Raw genomic sequence first — 19,682 nt, 5'->3', positions numbered from 1 at the left:
TATATATATATATATATATATATATATATATATATATATATATATATATATATATATATATATATATATATATATATACATACATATATATATATATATATATATATATATATATATATATATATATATATATATATATATATATACATATATATATATATATATATATATATATATATATATATATATATATATATATATATATATATATATATATATATATATATATATATATATATATATATATATATTAAAGAAATAAATGCAGACTTTTACCGACTAAATACTAACACAGTAGAAATTATGCTTTTTTATTTGACAGACCTTACTTCATTTTATTTGGTTATCTTACTAAAAGCTACTTTGTCACCGGAAACTCCGAGAAACCTATGAGCAGTTGTGCTATAATTTCCTTATTTTCAGTAACAAGAGAAAAAAAAAAAAAAAGATGAGTTTTTATTTGTTTTTCATAAAAATAATCAGGTAAGAAAGAGTAATGGTAATTTTGTCTACTAAACAGTAAAAACTGAATGCTTGAATAGCTTTGACTCACGTGTAAGGAAGTGGGCATGTTGATGTGACTGCCCTCTGAAAGCTTCTTTGTGAAGGCGTGTATTCCTGTCAACATGAATCCATCCAGAAGTACGTTTGATGTCACCAGAACTAGAAAGATGACAAAGATGATACTAGTAAAAATAAAACTCACTTCAATCTATATTTCAATTCATGGTTCTTCATACTATTTTATAAGGAATATGTAGTATAAAAGTAAAAGCCAATGAATATTTCGAAAGTATTGTCCAATATTTCATAATATTAGTTAATACAGGTTGTACATAAATGGAAAGCAGAATGGTTTCTCATCCGAGGGCTTTTTATTATCCAAGAGCTATATTTACTAGACCTGGGTATTTCAGGGCATATCAGAGATCACAAATGAAGCATGCTTGATCCATAGACTAAATGAGAATTAATAGGATGATCTCCCTCGGTTAATTTAGAATGGATGATTTAGGATTTAGGAATGTGAGTCGTATAGCTCTGCACTGGGTCCGTGAGGCCACCATTTAACACGTAAGTCTAACTGCTGGAATACCCAGCAAGAAGAAGGAAAGAAAATGAAGTTAGGGACTAAACGGATACTGTAGAAGGGCAGAGTTATAGTGACTTCTTCATTTTCAAATATTCAGGAAAAAGTTTGTCTAACTTAGGCAGGGCCACATAAGCACACTTAAGCATATTTTCCAGAAGCTTTCGGTATCTTACAACGAAACTTTTCCCAGCAACATAGAGGATTTTTCATTTTAGTGTACAATTGAAGCTTCTTATTGAGGTTGTTGTAAGGATGGCGCCCAAGCTAGAATTCAATTTTTGGCACCAGTTCATATCAATCTTTTACTTTTTTTTTTTTTTTGTGTGTGTGTGTGTGTGTGTAGTAATCAGTTATAAAGAATAATACCGTGATTCTTTTGAGATTCCATACAATGTTTACCTGTATGAAGGTATGTTTTTTTCTTCTTTTTTTAAAGAATTTTCTTCTTATCTTAAGGAATTTTGTCTTTTGTTATTTAATTACATTCATCGCAAAAGTGAATCACTGAACGACAATTATTCGGGAAATAATCATTTAATAACTTGATCAAAGAGAGGGGAAAATATTTTAGCTATTGTGGATGTGGCTTCCCTTTTATTATGACAGTTCTGATTATCTTTTTCTATTTTCATGAATCATTACACTCTTTTCACAATGCAAGCATTTATGATACATATTATGATTGAAAGAAATTCGAGCCCGATTTCGAAATAAAAAATCATTACATTATCATTATCTGTTGACCCTGTGTATATGTTCATACTTTTGCATCCATACAATAATTCACTAACCGTAGAGCATATCATGAATTTTGTTCTCTTTAATTAGGATGGATATAATTAATATTCATCTATGAGTTATGAGGATAATTTGTAGTAAAAAATACAGGTTAATTCGTAAATCTTATCTGAAACAGATTTATGATATCGGTGTTGGCTATGGCACGAAAAAGTTGAAGAATATCTTGAGCAATATACTTGATAGTCAGACTTCACCTAAGTTTTCTAGACAGATGTACTTCCAAAATCATTGGCAGGTCTAGTTTGCCTCCTCTTATTTTTCATTCAAAAGACCACACACGCAAATTATGAGGTTGGAATAGGGAGAAGACTCGGTCAATTTTTCCATTGTAATAATCCATAAATGGTTTAATAAAGATTGGTACTTTCCCCTCACTTGGTCTCTCTCCAGATAGCATCATGGATTGGAATGTGGTAGGTCGCAGTAGCTGACTTTTCCAATTTGACGGAATTTCCAACTCTGAAAAAGCAGATAAAGTTTTGCAGGCTTGTGTTGTCAGGAAGAAAGGCATTGACTTTCCTTTCTCACCAGAATACTAACCAATACGCAAACTGGATATTGAAGAGAAGGGGTGCAAATGCTTTCAGATTCTTATGGGAGATTCGCTAAATAGACAACTAATGGATCAGTGCTTAATTCTAGTCACTCGTAAATAAGCATGATGTTGACTTAGCGGTAGTAAGGTAAAGGATTGATAACCTTTGTGGTATCCATCAAAAGTCCTAGCAATTCAAAGGTGACTGACCAAATATTCGGGTGTAGCCATTACCCAAGTCTCAGGTTTGAGGAAGGCACTGCCCGACTCAAACCCCAACTAGGACTACTAGTAGTTTCTTCCTCTGGAAAAATGTAGGACCTTGCTCTTCCTTTTCGTCCCACCTCCTTGGCTCAGTCCAGAAAAAGTGGTAGAAGGAAGAAGGGATGTGGCTGCTGTCTGGCATGCCATTGTTCAATGTGGCAGTGGCACTGGGCCAAGCCTTGGGTAGTGATTGCATTTTCAAATGATCTTTTGCCGACCTTTTAGGACCATCTGCCCCTTACCATACCTACCTATCATATTCCAGACCTATTGTAAGGGATCACAGAAAGTTTTGATAATGGCAAAAGAGGTAGAGAGGATGATAGTGAAGGATATGCTTGAAGTAGGTGATGATCAGTCTCATCCATCATGCTTCCGGTGGACCTGAAGGTTGCATATTATCAGGGATCAGTATAACAAACCTCTTAGAAGTACAGTTAGATTCAAATGTTCGCTAACAATCAAGGGAAATCGTTTGTCAGATGTCTCTAGCATTACCATATTTACTTCTGCTAAGGAGGTTATGTTTCTGAGTCGGTTTACGAATTAAGTTATTTATTTATGTATCTGTGGACAGGATTACGCCAAAATTACTAAACAGGTTCAGGGAAGTAGCTCAGCTATTTCTGACATGACAGGAACTACCTGCTTGGATTTGGCAATTCTTATCAGCAATTTGTCATCAATGGAGAAGCTCATGCCTAAGTAGTGCCTCCACCAAATATCAATTCAGTGGTGTCTGAAGCAACACTGGTCATAAAGCTAGGGATATCCTGTTCTAATGAAACAACAACTACAACAAGATCTTATCAGGTATCTGGACAACAGGAACCTCGGCCAGCTCTCAACTCTCCAGCTACAGAGATTTTTCTGCTCTTAGACATATCAAAGTAAAAGAGAGCACACACCAAGAAGATCTGTTCTCTGAAGAGGTGCAAACTGTAGATGATTATACTCGGGCACACTATAATTTTATCTTTTTTCTCTTCCTCTTGTTATTTTGAAGTTTTATCCTCTTGTTATTTTCAGGTTTTTATACTTTATATCTGAAAATTATTGCTCTTCAACTCCTCTTGTAGTTTTTCCTTATTTCCTTTCCTCATTGAGCTATTTTCCCGATTGGAGCCCTTAGGCTTATAGCATCCTGCTTTTCCAACTAGGATTGTTGCTTAACAAGTAATAATAATAATAATAATAATAATGATAATAATAATAATAATAATAATAATAATAATAATAATAATAATAATAATAATGAGCTGCAACTGCACATCAACCTACTATAAATGTATGCAGTGTTTTGATTTCTCAAAGCATTTCATCAATGAGTAATGGGCCTATATCAATAAGCAAGGAGTCATTGTCTTCCTTCCCCTCTTCATGATGACGAAGCAAATTCACATCTAGGTGGCATTTCCTGACATAGAACTGACAAAAAGGTACATTCCATGCAAGAGGAAGATCTAGCAGATCAGCTCAGTTGGCAATGGCCCATTGTAAGGATGGTAGCACTAACATCCTTGTGTAGCAAAAATTTTTCTTCCACTTTGGGGCTCTCCGGTGATTGACCTATTCACCACCCGGTTAAGCAGGGTCCTCAGGTGGCTTTTCGTTCATCCCACATCATTGAGCAGTATTCAAAGACGCATTTCTGGGTGTGCAGCAAATTCTAGAAATCATTTCCCCGACAGCAAATTCCTCGAAAGCAATGATTCGATGAATAATTTCTCGAACTATCAATTTCTGGAAAGCTATATTGCTAAAAAATATTGTTGAGGATACTAATGACCATTTAAAGAATAGATTTTCTTTTCCGAGTGATATGCCTTTCAAGAAAAATATTGATTTAAAAAGATATATCTTAATGAAAGTAAAAAAAAAAATTAACAAACTGTAAATAAAATAATGACAGACATGTTTCCATTATTATCATTATTGCTCACAGGTTTGTATTTGATATATCTTGATAATTATCTGAACATAATTAATTTTTTCTCTTTTTATTGTCTACTAATCTACTTATTTTATTTTAAATTAGTAACTTTTAAACCTTAAGGCTTTTTGTAATCCGATATTCCAAATTCTACGGTAGAAACAGTTGACAAAATTTAAAATCATTCCCATTTTGAATTTTCATTTATTTTAAAATTAATACTTTAAATGAATTTATTTTGTTGTATATAATGAATATTCAAACTTTGTTCAGTTTAAACATTCTGACTACGATTTTTGGATAGTCCATCTCTATGTCAATATTTATTGGTTTATTTATTTATTTTTTTCAGTTTAAGACTAAGGGAACCTTAGGGATTTAAAGCAACACATCTCAAAAAACGTACAATATTTTTAAAATAGGGGGAGTGATGAAAAAAATTTTATACTTTGCATTATTATTATTATTATTATTATTATTATTATTATTATTATTATTATTATTACTAGCTAAGCTACAACCCAAGTTGGGAAAGCAGAATGCTATAAGCCCAAGGGCTCCTACAGGGGAAATACCTCATTGAGAAAAGGAAATAAGGAAACAGATAGAATAGGGTGCCTAAGTGTTCCCTCAAGCAAGAGAACTCTAACCTAAGACAGTGAAGACCATGGTACAGAGAACAATGGTTTGATTTTGGAGTTACCTACTCCTAGAAGAACTACTCACTATAGATAAAGAGTCTCTTCTACCTTTACCGAGTGGAAATTAGCCGCTGAACAATTACAGGGCAATTGTTAACCTAATGAGTGAATAAGAATTTTTGGTTATATTAGTGTTATCAGGTGCGTGAAAAGAGGAAATGTGTAAAGAATAGGTCAGACTATTCGGTGTATGGGTAGACAAAGATAAAAGGAGCCGACCAAGAGAAGGATCTAGTGTAGTACTATCTGGCCAGTCAAAGTACCAAATAATCCTTTATCAGTAGTATCTTAATGGGTGGCTGGTGCCTTAGCCAACCTTCTACCTATTTCAAAGGAGTTGTAGAACCAGGATCCTTCTCAGGATCCTGGGTAGAACCAAAGGGGTCTAGATAATTTTCCAATATTCCCCCTCCCCTCAAGTGAGTTGGTGCCCTGATATCCCTTGAATTAGCAAGTTTTTTGCCATTATCTATATGTAAAATGCTTTTCAACCTAATATATAATTTAGTTAATTACAATACTTTGGTTATCAATATTGTTAGGGGGAATATAAGAGTAGACATTAATTTAGAAATAACCTCAAGTCGCATAGTTATAGGAAATTTAAGTTCTCTTACCTTGGTATACAGCATGGGGTTCATAAAAAGGGGGATTGGCATCCATTTCTGCGAACTCAACGCTTATGGTCACATCCTCTTTTCCAATGCCTGTTGGTTCCCCGGGTCTTGGATAATGGCACATGAAATAAAAAGGTGAGGAAACTGCACCATAAGAAGATAAGGATGATTTGGTTTCTTTTCCTTCCATGGAGTCTTCAAGACTTCCTGCCTCCTCAACAAATTCCTCATCGCCACCAGATAATTTCTCTGTTTCTCTTTTAGATTGAACTCGGCTTGCACCATCTATAGACATTTGATTTAAAATGGCTGGTTGAAGCTGTTTGTCAGGAATTAAGTTTTCCACCTGTAACTAAAACAAACAAAAAATTATTAGTTTGCAATCGACTCAAATCTTCGTACGGGAGCATCTTGCATTATTTATAAAAATCATAAAACAAAATAATGTCTTCCATCACAACTAGGCCATTTCATTCTATTATTCTATTCTCAAGAGATCATCCCAATTTAGGATAAGTGAGGCCCCAGCTTGAATATTTGATAAATGGCTGGAAATAAAAAAAAAAAAAAAACTCATTCTCGTTGAATAATTCTAAGATTTTTTATTCCTTTTCTTAATTGAAATAATAACCTCAGTATGATGTAAGAAAATGATGTTCGAGAGTATGGGGTTTATAGCCAAATGCTTTATATTTTTGTAGAAAAAAAGATAAAAAAAAAAAACTTCTATCAAGTTCTAGTATTGTAAATGAGTATGGATGTGGTATACACATTCCTACACACAAACACACGAATTATAGTAATGTAGAAAGCTGTATGTTAGTAAAACCAAAGTAGAAGGACAGGGTGCTCCGACCTGGAAGAAGAAAAAGCGCTAGTACCTGGCATAGATGGAAGACCTAGACTGAAGGGGAAAAGGTACAAATGTGTTATTGCAAGGACTGAGAGGGTCAAATCAAGTCGCGATTTTGGCATGGGTGAACAGAGAACAGTCTGGATTCCACGTTGAAAAAGGAGACAAATTGGTTTTGCTGGATGACTGTAAAGCAAAGGTAGGGGAAGGAAAAAGAAATGACATGATTGAGAGGTATGGAAAACAAAGAATGAATTAGAAAGAGAGGCTTCCAATTATGTACTTTATAGGTCCTGATTACAGATAATGGATTATTTTCAAAGTGTTCAAGGACTTGATTAGAGGAAATGAATGGTTTTCAGAGGAGACTAATCATATGCATACTCTGGGAAGAGTTCATAGTGAATAGTATGTTGATTCATGTTTTAGTATTGAGTAGACGATTTTCAAAAGGAAACTAGTCCTAATTATATTCTGATATGCCTAAATAGTGTTAAGAAGCTTGTTGAATTGTGTTACTGTAGTACAGAATAACAGGAAAGCACTGTCATGCACATAGCAAGCATCACATTGAAAAAGAAGGATAACCTCTCTCCGTTTTCTTCTTTGCAGTGCACACATTAATCGCCATCTGACGCCAATCAACTTCAACAATAAAAACTGTGATAGTCTCTAAAGAAAGTTAGTTATTCGGGAGCTCCTCTATTACACTGGTTTACAAAAAAAAAAAAAAAAAATTAGGTCTGAGGTAACAATGGGGATAGGTGTTTTATGCTAATTTGGGTGTGCTGAATTCAAATTTATAAATAGTTTTGCTCTATCACCTCTGGTTTTCTGGCTTTTAAATAGTCTCATTTTAGTATAAACAGAGAATATACAGTATGTGCACATTTCAAGAGTTGCAGCAGCTTATAGCAGATAAAACAGGATAGATAAAGAACACTGATTGAATCAATATACTTGGATGACACAATTACACAATTCATAGTACCACAGACAGTCAAAAGTGTGTTTTCTTAGAAGATCTGGTGTATTTTGCCTCCGGGATGTCACGCAAGAACATCCAGCAGAAGTCTCCCATCATGCCGGGGTTCCATTTGCCTTGATAGTTGCTCTTCATCTTCGTAATGTCTTGGTGGAATCTTTCTCCATGCTCATCACTCACTGCTCCAAGGTTTGGCGGGAAGAAGTTGAGGTGGGAATGGAGAAAATGAATCTTGAGTGACATTCGGCACCCCATATCCTCGTAGGACTTTAGAAACTTTTCAATACAGGCTTGGTAATCTGGTACACGTGTGTTACCAAGGAAGCCACTACAGACTGACTTGAATGCTTCCCATGCTCTCAGTTCCTTTAAGTTAAGAAGCTCCTCAAAATCAGTATCCTTCAGCACTTCTCGGATCTGAGGTCCAACAAAGATGCCCTCTTTGAGCTTAGCAGCACTAACACCTGGGAACACAGTAGACAAGTGTTGGAAGGCAGCACCATTTTTGTCCAACGCGAAATTCTTCGCAAAATTCTTCATCAAACCAAGCTTGATGTGAAGAGGAGTAAGAAACACCTTATTCATGTCCACCAGAGGATTCCCCTTGATGCTGTGTTCGCCAGGAACAAAAGTGCTTCTAGACCCCCGACTCTTGTTGCTTGTAATGCTGGGATACAACTCGACTATCCCAGAGACAGAGAAAACAACAGTACTTTGTGAAGCAGGCTTGCATACCCATAAGAAGACCAATGACCATGAGGTCCCCGCACAAACTCCATTGGTACTCGCTGTACTTAATAGCTTCTAAAAGAAGCTTCATATTGTCATAGGACTCCTTTAGATGGACAGAGTGTGCAATGGGAATGCTGGGATATTTATTCCCGTTGTGCAGAAGCACAGCCTTGAGATTTCGGTTGGAAGAGTCTATGAAAAGACGCCAGTCTGAAGGATTATGTGGCAAACCAAGGGACGTGAACAAGCCAGGTATGTTTGTGCAGTAGCACAACTTGTTTTCCATATCGAAAAAGGAAGCAAGGTCTCTGTTCCAATTCCTGAAACTGGTGATCCTTACATCTTCCTGGACTAGGTTCCACTGTTTAAGCCAAAAAGCCAAGAGCTCTGACTGCTGCTTTGACAGATACAAATCACGAGCAAGATCATTCAGGTCTTCTTGCATGATCCAGTGTGGCTCATTGCCACTTGTTCCTGAATATGTAGACTCAATATCTTCCAAAGATAATGACTCGGCAGAATCCTCCCTTGAGGGCATTTCTTCATCTGATGAGGAAAGAAGATCCTTATTTACTGGAGGTGTGGGTACAGGAAGATCATGTGAATGGGGAACGGGTCTCATAGCAGATGGAAGGTTGGGATATTAGATCTTTTTCCTAGAAGATGCATTGAAACCAGTTATATTAGTTAAACAAAAATAACAATCATCTGCGTGGCTTTGTAGCTCTCTCCAAACCATCGGGACTGCAAAGTTGAAAGCCGCTTTCTTGCCATTAAACCATGCAGTTAGTCCATTGTAGCAGGGTTTACAACAGATGTGTGGAGCCCAAGACTTGTCCTGATCACCAATTTTACAGTCAAAATAGTGAAAGTAGGCAGTTTTGAGAAGGGAAGTGATGGTTCGACGCTGTGCAACTGTTGTGAAGTCCCCACACACGTAGCAGAAAGAATTGGCCTTGTTGAGGCATCCTCGATGTTTTGACGTGCTTGAAGCCATTGGAGAATCTGAAAATATAACAAAGTAAAACTAAATCATATGCAAGGCAATAATATGTGCATTGGTAAATGTAATACTAATACTGAGCTACCCAAAAGATGTGTAACATGATAGTTGAGGGACAACCTCCTGCGCCACCTGCGAGACAACCTCTTCCAATGACTGCTGACTGAGACCTGCTGCCCTAACTGCCAAAATCCGTCTTGATATATGATTATATATATAATGTAATGCAGTCACTTACATTTAGTGCATAATAACTAAAAAATAAGCCATAAGTCTCACAATATTAGAATTAACCCTGAATGCATAAACGCCTTTATGTACCGTATATGCACAAAATGCACACTATGCATATCTTAAAAAAACTAGAGGTGATGAGTAAAAACGGATTTCAAATTTGAATTCAGCACCCCCAAATTAGGTAAAAACGGGTATTTTTGTGCTTGCCTCAATTTCTTTGTAAACCAGTGAATAATTCAAGCCTTCTTCACTCCCATCACATTGATGACCTCAGAGTATCTAAAAACACCCAGCTCTCCTCTCAGCTCACCACTTGATCTGCTCTATCCTCCGATGATGTCCACCACCAACCCAAAGTCATCTGTTCATGCTACCATAGTAAAACTCCAACCCATCGCCAATAGAGATGTGTTTGGCTGTTTTCACCACACCGAGGTTCAGTTCTGCATCAAGGCGTGACCCGCACAAGCAGCTAAGCTATTACATCCTCTCTTCTATAACTAGCAATATCACCCCAGAAATCTCCAATGGCTTTAGTAGCAAAGAGATGCCCACATACAGTATAATGCCTTCAAATCATACCTCCTGAATCAGTAATAACCATTGCCAGGCACCTGTGTAGCCAAGATTTTTTAGTTCTCTCAACAACTGTTGGGTGATCATAAGGAGTTAATGATCAATAGTACTCACCTTCATCCTGCTATTGATGGTTTTCCCCATGAAGTGAACCTACTTCATGCCCTTTTGGTGCAACACCTTCCAGAATCTATGCAAGCCACCATTCTCGATGTCAATATCTTGCCCATGCGGAATCTCATGAATAGAGCCATGCTCTTAAGAAGAGCCACTTCACCGTCAAAAACTTTATCAGTACCTTCATTCCCAACGCAAGGGATAATCATTCAACCTCCACTGAAACTGGAGATGAATTCTGTAGCACGTTGATACCAACCTTGTGATATACCTGGGCAGTGACAAAGTTGCTCAATATACACCTACTCAGGCCCATTCCTGTAACACAACTAACATCCTCAACAGCTACTGGATCATTCTCCTTGTCCTCAGTTGTGCTACTACTACTCCAGATTTGGGGCTGCTGCTAGGAAATGTGCTACCAGATGTAAATAGTAAAAAAAAATCTGTAAGCAAGCCATGCAATTTCTTCTTTTTTGCATGATTTAGAATCTAATGTGTGCATTCTGGTAGATACTTGTCCCTGCCATTCCCTTCTGCCACATTCTATCTCAAGGGCATGACACAGCCATTTTAAGACTGCTGATGTCCACTTGGTGGCTGCTAACAGATCTGCCATCCCCAGCCTCATAAACAGTCATAAGGTGGTGACCGGTACTGGTGAAATTTTATCATCACCATCATTACACTGCCTCTCAATACTTGGTCAATGGCAGCTCTTATTATTCCTTACCTTTGTCACCTGTACCCTCTTACCTTACTCTCATGGTTTCCACCAAGTAAGGTATATATCACCATATCAAAAGGACAGGTCCCCAGTGTTTGCAAGATTCAGACGTTTGACCCCAACGTATTTGGAAGCTGGTAAAAGCCCATTCACCAAAATGGAAAAAATTATACTTTATCAAAAAGCCTCAAGCCTATGATTGTCACTGCTGCACATTGTCCTAAAGAAGGATGGATGCCTATGCCCTTCTGAAAATTACAGGAGTCTCAATATACAGACGGAACCAGACCTCTACTTCTACCCCAAAGTCACCAACACTACCACCTACCTTCTCAGTGCTCAAGTATTTACAAACCACGACCGCCTGAAGGGGATTCATTAGGTGTCCATGAACCTAAAAAACATCACAAGACCACCATCACCCACCCCTTTTGCTCATATGCTTTCAACTAATTCTGCTTTAGCCTTTGTAATACAAGTGCCGCATTTCGGTGACTCTTGGATGCCATCTTAGAGAGCCTGCCCTTCTGTGTCTTACATAGATGACATAGAAATATTCTCCCCCCCCCAAAAGAAGACCACCTATGTCACATCCACAACATCCTATACCACCTGCAGCAATACTTTCTTGTAGTCAGGTACGACAAGTATACGAGTACCTTTGATGTCAAAGGAAGTGGCATTCTTGGGTCATTGCATCACTGCTGAGGTCTTTCACCACCTCTATGAGAAGGTATCAACAGTACAGAAGAGTTTTTGGGCTTGGTGAACTATTATCACCAGTTCTTGTCAGACATCGCCACCACTCTTTCTCCCCTCTATGACTTCCTCAAGGGCAAGCCAAAAAAGCTGAAGTGGGCCCCCTTTAGGAGGTGGCCTTCTTCAATGCAAAGAAAGCCTTATCAACTGCAACTGCAATTGCACCCATTCTATTCTCCCTCCATGCTAGTGATGTCACTGTAGGGGTAGTACCTGAACAAATAATCAATAGATTACCCTGCATACTGGCCTTCTTCAGTAAAAGAATATAAAAAAAGACGTTCTTAGGCAGAATCAAGCCACTTCATCATTTGCATCAGCCGCATGCCATTTGTGCATGCCTTTACTCAACAGTCCAGCACCTGGTCTGCCTGTCAACACCAACACCAAGAATGTTCTGTCTGTTCCGTTCAGATTACCAGGAGCATAGCCCCAAAGGTTGCATGTTTGTACGGGTTGCAAAGTATTTCTGCCCTTAGAGTATGTGCATCTTTGTCATTTTCTTACAGAAAACCTATATATATATATATATATATATATATATATATATATATATATATATATATATATATATATATATATATATATATATATATATATATATATCTATATATATATATATATATATATATATATATATATATATATATATATATATATATATATATATATATATATATATATATATGTATATATATATATATATATATATATATATATATATATATAGATATATATATATATATATATATATATATATATATATATATATATATATATATATATATATATATATATATATATATATATATATATATGAACTATGGAATCAGTTTGCCCTAAGACAACACCAACACCAAGAATGTTCTGTCTGTTCCGTTCAGATTACCAGGAGCATAGCCCCAAAGGTTGCATGTTTGTACGGGTTGCAAAGTATTTCTGCCCTTAGAGTATGTGCATCTTTGTCATTTTCTTACAGAAAACCTATATATATATATATATATATATATATATATATATATATATATATATATATATATATATATATATATATATATATATATATATATATATGTATATATATATATATATATATATATATATATATATATAGATATATATATATATATATATATATATATATATATATATATATATATATATATATATATATATATATATATATATATATATATATATATATATATATATATGAACTATGGAATCAGTTTGCCCTAAGACAACATAAGATGTGTTTGCAGGAGCTTATATACTGTTTTCTGCTTCGATGTCGATTCCTTATAGGTGATGGGTCACCTGATACCCATAAGGTAGTTGCTTCTGGCAAACCAGCATGCTTGCTGGGATTTGGGGATTAATTCCTCTTGTGGATAATCCCTGGATTGGCCTCCAGGCTTGTCAGAGCTGTCCTGTTCTTGGTGGTATAGGTCAAGATTGTCTGAGCTATCGTTGGTGTTAGACCATATACACGTTGACAATAAAATCCCTTCTTGCATAGTGTTGAGGTTAGTTCTATCTTGTTGTATTCATACATAAGACCATGGATTTCCTAATTTTGTGTAAATAAAATAAATGTTACTTTATACATACACCTATAGTGAAAGTGATCCATACCAAAGATTCTTATTTAGTATCTAATGTGTAGAAATCAAGAAAGCTGAGGATAAAATGTATCATAGGCACGAAAGGAAAAATCAAAATATTTTATTGGAGTTTGTACTTTCATCCACTAGAGACATCAACAGACTCAGCAAATACAATAAATACAATAGTTGAGTCTGTTGATGTCCCTAATGGACGAAAGTACTGACTCCAATCAATTCTTTTTATTTTTCCTTACGTGGCTATCATACCGCTTGTGTATCACACACGCCAGTACATTGTAACGTTATTCCTTATTTTTGTATATTGTCATTATGGCTCCACCCTCTCACTGATAACCTGTATATTTATGTATTTTTCTGCACCATTGTCTTTAAATTTTTGTGCCATTCTTAACTGGAACGGGTTGTATAGGTAAAGTTCAGTTGCAACCTAACTGCTCCCCAGCACATTAGTGACCACTGGAGTGTTCAACTACCTCCTCCTGTGCCTTACTCTTTGATGAGGCCGCCCTCAGATCCTGACTGCTATCAATGCCATGTCCCTGAAACTACCGTCTTTTGCCAGCGGAGAAGCGTTCGCCTGGTTCCAGTGTGCTGAAGTCCAGTTTCGCTTAAGGGTCATAACTCGCGGCCATCCCCGGAGACTCTTTCCCAGAAATCTCCGACTGGCTGTGTGAACAAGAGGAAACCCCCATAATGTACAAAGACCTCAAATCATTCGTCCTGAAGCAGTACTCCCCATTACCGGTCGCCAGCATAACGAAACATTTTCAGCTCTCTTAACAACCTCTGGGGGACCAAAGGTTTTTGCTCGACCTAAGGGAAATGACCAGTATTGCCCGCCTACAACCTATTGCTGACGACTCTCCTCATGAAATGAATTTACTTTGTGAACTTTGGGTACTGCGCCTACCCGAACCTGTACGTCCAGCCATCCCCAATGTCAATATTTTACCCATAAAGGCCCTGATATCCAAAGTCGACGCCCTTATGGACAGCCACTTCCCCACCTTCCAGACCTCAATCAATGCCTCCCCTCCTGATGAAGTGGAAAACTATTCAACATCAACCCAGTTGACGTGAATGGGGTATGACACCGATGGCCACACCTTGACATGCCAGAGCGGCGACAAAGCCGACCACCAACCATAGATACCACCCCTAGCTTATGCCCCAACCACCATCTCTAGCTACTTACCGACGCCCATTGGCCGCAGTTATGTTACTACCACTCCAAATTTTGGGCTGATGTGGGGAAATGTATGAATGATTCTCAGTGGCCGAAAACGTGTAAATAGACAATCACTAGCGGCAGTGGCTCACCTGTCACTAATCTTTTCTTTTTACATGATGCAGGTATGGGCGTGTGATTCTTGGTAGACACGGGTTTTTGTCATTCTCTTCTGTCAAGACCACTCTCCAGGACATGATGTAGTCTGTCTAAATCTGCTGACATTTGCCTGATATCTGCCAACGGATCCGTGATACCCAAGCATAGTTAAGAAACCCTCACATTATTGTTTGGAAGTGCCTAATATATTTGGAAGTTTCTCGTTACTGACATCACATTGCCAATCCTCTGTACGGACTTCCTCTCACGTTTCCACCTCCTGGTCGTCATAGCTCACCGATGGTTAGTCAACGCGGATTTGTACTCTTCAACGCCTCTCCAACCTATCCCCTCAGGCCTTGCTCTCTCCATCAGCACACCCACGGATGCTTATGCACACCTCCTTACATCGTACCTGGATGTTTACCGTCCAGAACTTCGTCAAACACCCATGGTTCCTGCAAAACACGGTATATCAAGATGACGGGCATGCCAGTTTCACCAGGAGCAGACGTCTAGCACCAGATCGTTTGGCAGCCGCTAAACAAACGTTTGCCGAAATGGAAGAAATGGACCTTTGCCAGAAGGCCTCAAACCTATGGTAGTTACCCTTACACATTGTTCTGAAGAAAGATAGCTCTCTACACCCATGTGGGGTTACATGCACCTCAACATGCAGACAGAACCAGACCACTACCCCTTCCAAACATCACCGATGTAACCTCCTACTTGCACAAAGCAAAGGTTTTTCCACGCTCAACCTCCTGAAGGGGTATTATCAGCTACCCATGAACCCAGAAGACATCCTCAAGACCGCCATCACCACCCCCTTTGCTACATAAACCTTCAACTACTCCCATTTTGGCCTTCGTAATACTGGGGCCACTTTTCAAAGTCTCATGGATGGCATCTTAGGGGACCTACTCTTCTGTGTATGTTATGTGGATGACATACTTGTGTTCTCTTCCTTCAAAGAGGAACACCTCTGTCATCTACCCATCATGTAGTCCGGTACGACAAGTTTACCTTTGGTGCCAACGAAATATCATTCTTAGGGCACCGCATCACTCCTGAAGGAGTCCACCCCCTCCTTGAGAAGGTAGCAGCCATTCAGAACTTTCCCAGGCCCTCTACTGTCAGAGCACTGTGAGAATTCTTGGGCGTGATCAACTATTATCACCGTTTCCAGCCAGCCATCGCTGCCACACTTGCAACTCTCTATGCCTCCCTCATAGGCAAGCCAAAAGACTTGAAGTAGGGTCCCCTTCAAGAAGCGGCCCTCTGCAACGCAAAGCGTGCCCTATCAACTGCAGCTGCTCTCACTTTTCCTGTGCTACATGTACCTCTACTTCTCTCCACTAATGCTAGCAACGTTGCTACTGGGGCAGTCCTCGAGCAGGTGGCCAGCTGCTCACCCTGCCCATTGGCCTTCAGTAGAAAACTGTCCAAGGTGCAATCTGGCTATTCTACCCTCGACCGTGAGTTGCTGGCAGTGCATTTGTCTGTCCGTCACTTTCACCACTCCTTGGAAGGTACGCCCTTCGACATTTGCATGTACCACATGCCTCTGGTTCATGCCTTCACTCGACAGTTGGACGTCTGGTCCACCCGTCAATGCCGACATATTTCTGCTGTGACTGAATACTATTGGACCCTTCAGCACGTCCCAGGGAAAATTAATCCCATTGCCGATGCTCTGTCAAGAACCATATTGGTATGTAGGACATCCTGCACATCTCTCCATTGGGAGAACATCCCTCTAAACGACTCCAATGCCACCCTCCTCTGTGACATCAGTACTGGTAGACCTAGAGGGTGGATACCTTCTCTCATGCTCCAACAGGTATTTGATTCCATTCATGGCCTTTCACATCCTTCCCACCATTCTACTACACAGCTACTGAAGACAGTTCATTTGGCATAGCATTACTAAGGATACTAAGGATTGGGTCCGCACCTGGACTTCCTACCAAACCTCAAAAGTAAATCGACACACGGATTCAGGAGTGAGCACCTTTCATCAACCTAAGCGGCACTTTGCCCACATGCACATTGATGTTGTAAGTCCCCTACCCACATCACAAGGACACCGTTACCCGTTTACCGCCATCAACCACTCCACTTGTTATGCTGAAGCCATTCCCATGGAAAAATCAACATCCGCCTCATGTACATCAGCCTTACTTTCAGGATGGATAGCGAGATTCGGTATCCCTGAGCAAATTACTTCCGATATGGGTACTACTTTCACATCTCAGTTGTGAACATCATTAGCTAATCTCCTGGGTATCACCCTTCATCAAACAACCACATACAACCCTGCTGCCAACGGTAGGGTTGAAGGTTTTTATCTTATCCACAAAGCAGCTTTGATGTCCCACTGCAAGACCTCCAACTGGTTTACCCAGCTTCCATGGGTCTATGGACCACTCCTAAAGATGCCTTGGATGTCTCGGCAGCTGAAATGGTGAATGACGACCCAGTGGTCGTCATTACCGAGTTTTTCCCGTCTGCAACTTCCTCAGACCATCTCCAGGGCCTACGTCACGTTGTGGGAAAATTTATTACATGCCGCCAGACTTACAAGCTCCCAGCTCAGCAACACATACTGACAGATCTGCACTCATCAACATCTATTTTCCTGTGCAACGACACTAGCAAGCCACCGTTAATCCCACCTTATGCGGGCCCTTTCCTCATGATCTGTTGTATGCCGAAAGCATTCCTCTTCAACACAAGTGACAAAGAAGAGTGGGTGTCCATTGATTGCCTACAACCTGCATATCTCCTGCTATATGACCCGCCTACAGTACGCCTCTCAAGAGCAGGGTGCCCTATTTCACACGTATGTCTTTTTAAAGGGGGAGCCATGTACTGCTCGTATATCACACACGCTCGTACATTGGAAGGGTGTTTCTTATATTTTTAAATATTGGCGTTATCGCTCTCATTTCTCCCTAATGACCTGTCTATTCATGTACTATCCTGCACCTTTGTGTTAGAATTTCTGTGCCATTCTTGAGTAGAACGGGTTGTATAAATACTCAAGCTCTGACCAAATATAGTTCAGTTGCTTTCACGAGTCTCAGTTACAACCTAACTGCTTGCTGACACACTATAATGCACTTTGTATCTAATATTTGTTTTTTTTTGGGGGGGGGAGGATAATGTGTACAGGTATATTCCGAATTAAAGAAGAAGAATTATGAATGATATGGTCTCCATTACCCTTCTCATGAAATATGTCGTTTTCCCAGTTTTATAGGTAGTAGGTTGGCCAGGGCACCAGCCGCCCGTTGAGATACTACCGCTAGAGAGTTAGGGGGTCCTTTGACTGGCCAGACAGTACCATATTGGATCCTTCTCTCTGGTTACGGTTCTTTCCCTTTGCCTACACAGACACTGCATAGTCTGGCCTATTCTTTACAGATTCTCCTCTGTCCTCATACACTTAACAACACTGAGATTACTAAACAATTCTTCTTCACCCAAGGGGTTAACTACGGCAATGTAATTGTTCAGTGGCTACTTTCCTCTTGGTAAGGGTAGAAGAGACTCTTTAGCTATGTTAAGCAGCTCTTCTAGGAGAAGGACACTCCAAAATCAAACCATTGTTCTCTAGTCTTGGGTAGTGCTATAGCCTCTGTACCATGGCCTTCCACTGTCTTGGGTTAGAGTTCTCTTGCTTGAGGGTACACTCAGGCACACTGTTCTATCTAGTTTCTCTTTCTCTTGTTTTGTTGAAGTTTTTATCGTTTATATAGGAAATATTTATTTTAATGTTGTTACTATTTTTAAAATATTTTATTTTTCCTTATTTCCTTTCCTCACTGAGCTATTTTCCCTGTTGGGGCCCCTGGGCTTATAGCATCCTGCTTTTCCAACTAGGGTTGTAGCTTAGCATTTAATAATAATAATAATAATACTGGCAGATTGCAATAATAAAAAGGAAAAGATTATAAGAACAACAAAAAAAGTTTATTATAAAATTAACGCCACTGAGGCAGCAACTAATTTTAATAATCTTACATTATTCTTCCTTTTCTGCAGAATTTTAAAGGAGGACCACTTTACAAATGGCTATTTGAAGATTTGGTCGAGTTTTCAGACAAGTAGGGATTACATCTAAATCCTTAAACAATAATGAAAAGTTTAGACTTTAGAGTTATAAGTGTAAATAAAGCAACTACAAGTAAATACTAAGGTGTTATCAATAAAGTCTTTTTTTTTTTTTTTTTTTTTTTTTTTTTTTTTTTTTTTTACTTAGGCCAGTGCATCTGATGGAAAATTCAGACAAGTGGGCCGGTCACATGGCACGGTAACGACGAAATCTCTCATTCACAACTTGGACATTCGCTCGCATCCTCATTGGTAAAATCAGAAGGAATACCATGAGATTTTAATGAGTTACAGCCTCCTTTGCAGGATGAAACTTATAAAGTTATAAAATGATGGAAAATGATTATGTGAATGGTAGAATAAGATATAGTGTTGCTGTTCGATCCTTATAGGAATGTAGCATCAGTGGTTTTCCTTTTATCCAGAACATAGTCAGTGCATGGCACAGACAATGATAAATTTGATGGGAAATGTTTCTGTCAGTGTATATCACATCACTAATGCGTTTCATATAGATCAGCAATACGTGGAAAACTAATGCAAATCCTTGCTTTAAAGAAAGTCTTGTCCTAAAAGAAAAATTCAGCTTCATCCTTATGAAAGGCTTGAAAATATAGTTGATGATAGTGAAAACTGATCAGTTCGTATGGACTACCTCCGTGCAACTGCACATAA

General features: G+C 38.5%; 1 protein-coding gene across 1 annotated transcript in view; it reads right to left on the bottom strand.

Annotated features, from left to right (window-relative positions):
* Nucleotides 1–19,682, bottom strand: part of LOC137615269 (reelin-like) — a 198,286-nt gene that overhangs the window by 49,869 nt on the left and 128,735 nt on the right. The window contains exons 3-4 of the mRNA XM_068344997.1: nt 5,945–6,296; nt 554–663 (exon numbers count right to left, since the gene is read on the bottom strand). Coding sequence (XP_068201098.1) covers nt 554–663; nt 5,945–6,296 — 462 coding nt within the window. The remainder of the gene's footprint in view (nt 1–553; nt 664–5,944; nt 6,297–19,682) is intronic.

This window comes from Palaemon carinicauda, chromosome 21 (assembly GCF_036898095.1).
Source record: "Palaemon carinicauda isolate YSFRI2023 chromosome 21, ASM3689809v2, whole genome shotgun sequence".
NCBI classification, from domain to species: Eukaryota; Metazoa; Arthropoda; class Malacostraca; order Decapoda; family Palaemonidae; genus Palaemon; species Palaemon carinicauda.
The sequence above is the reverse complement of the archived record's forward strand: the minus strand, read 5'-3'. Positions and strand labels throughout refer to the sequence as shown.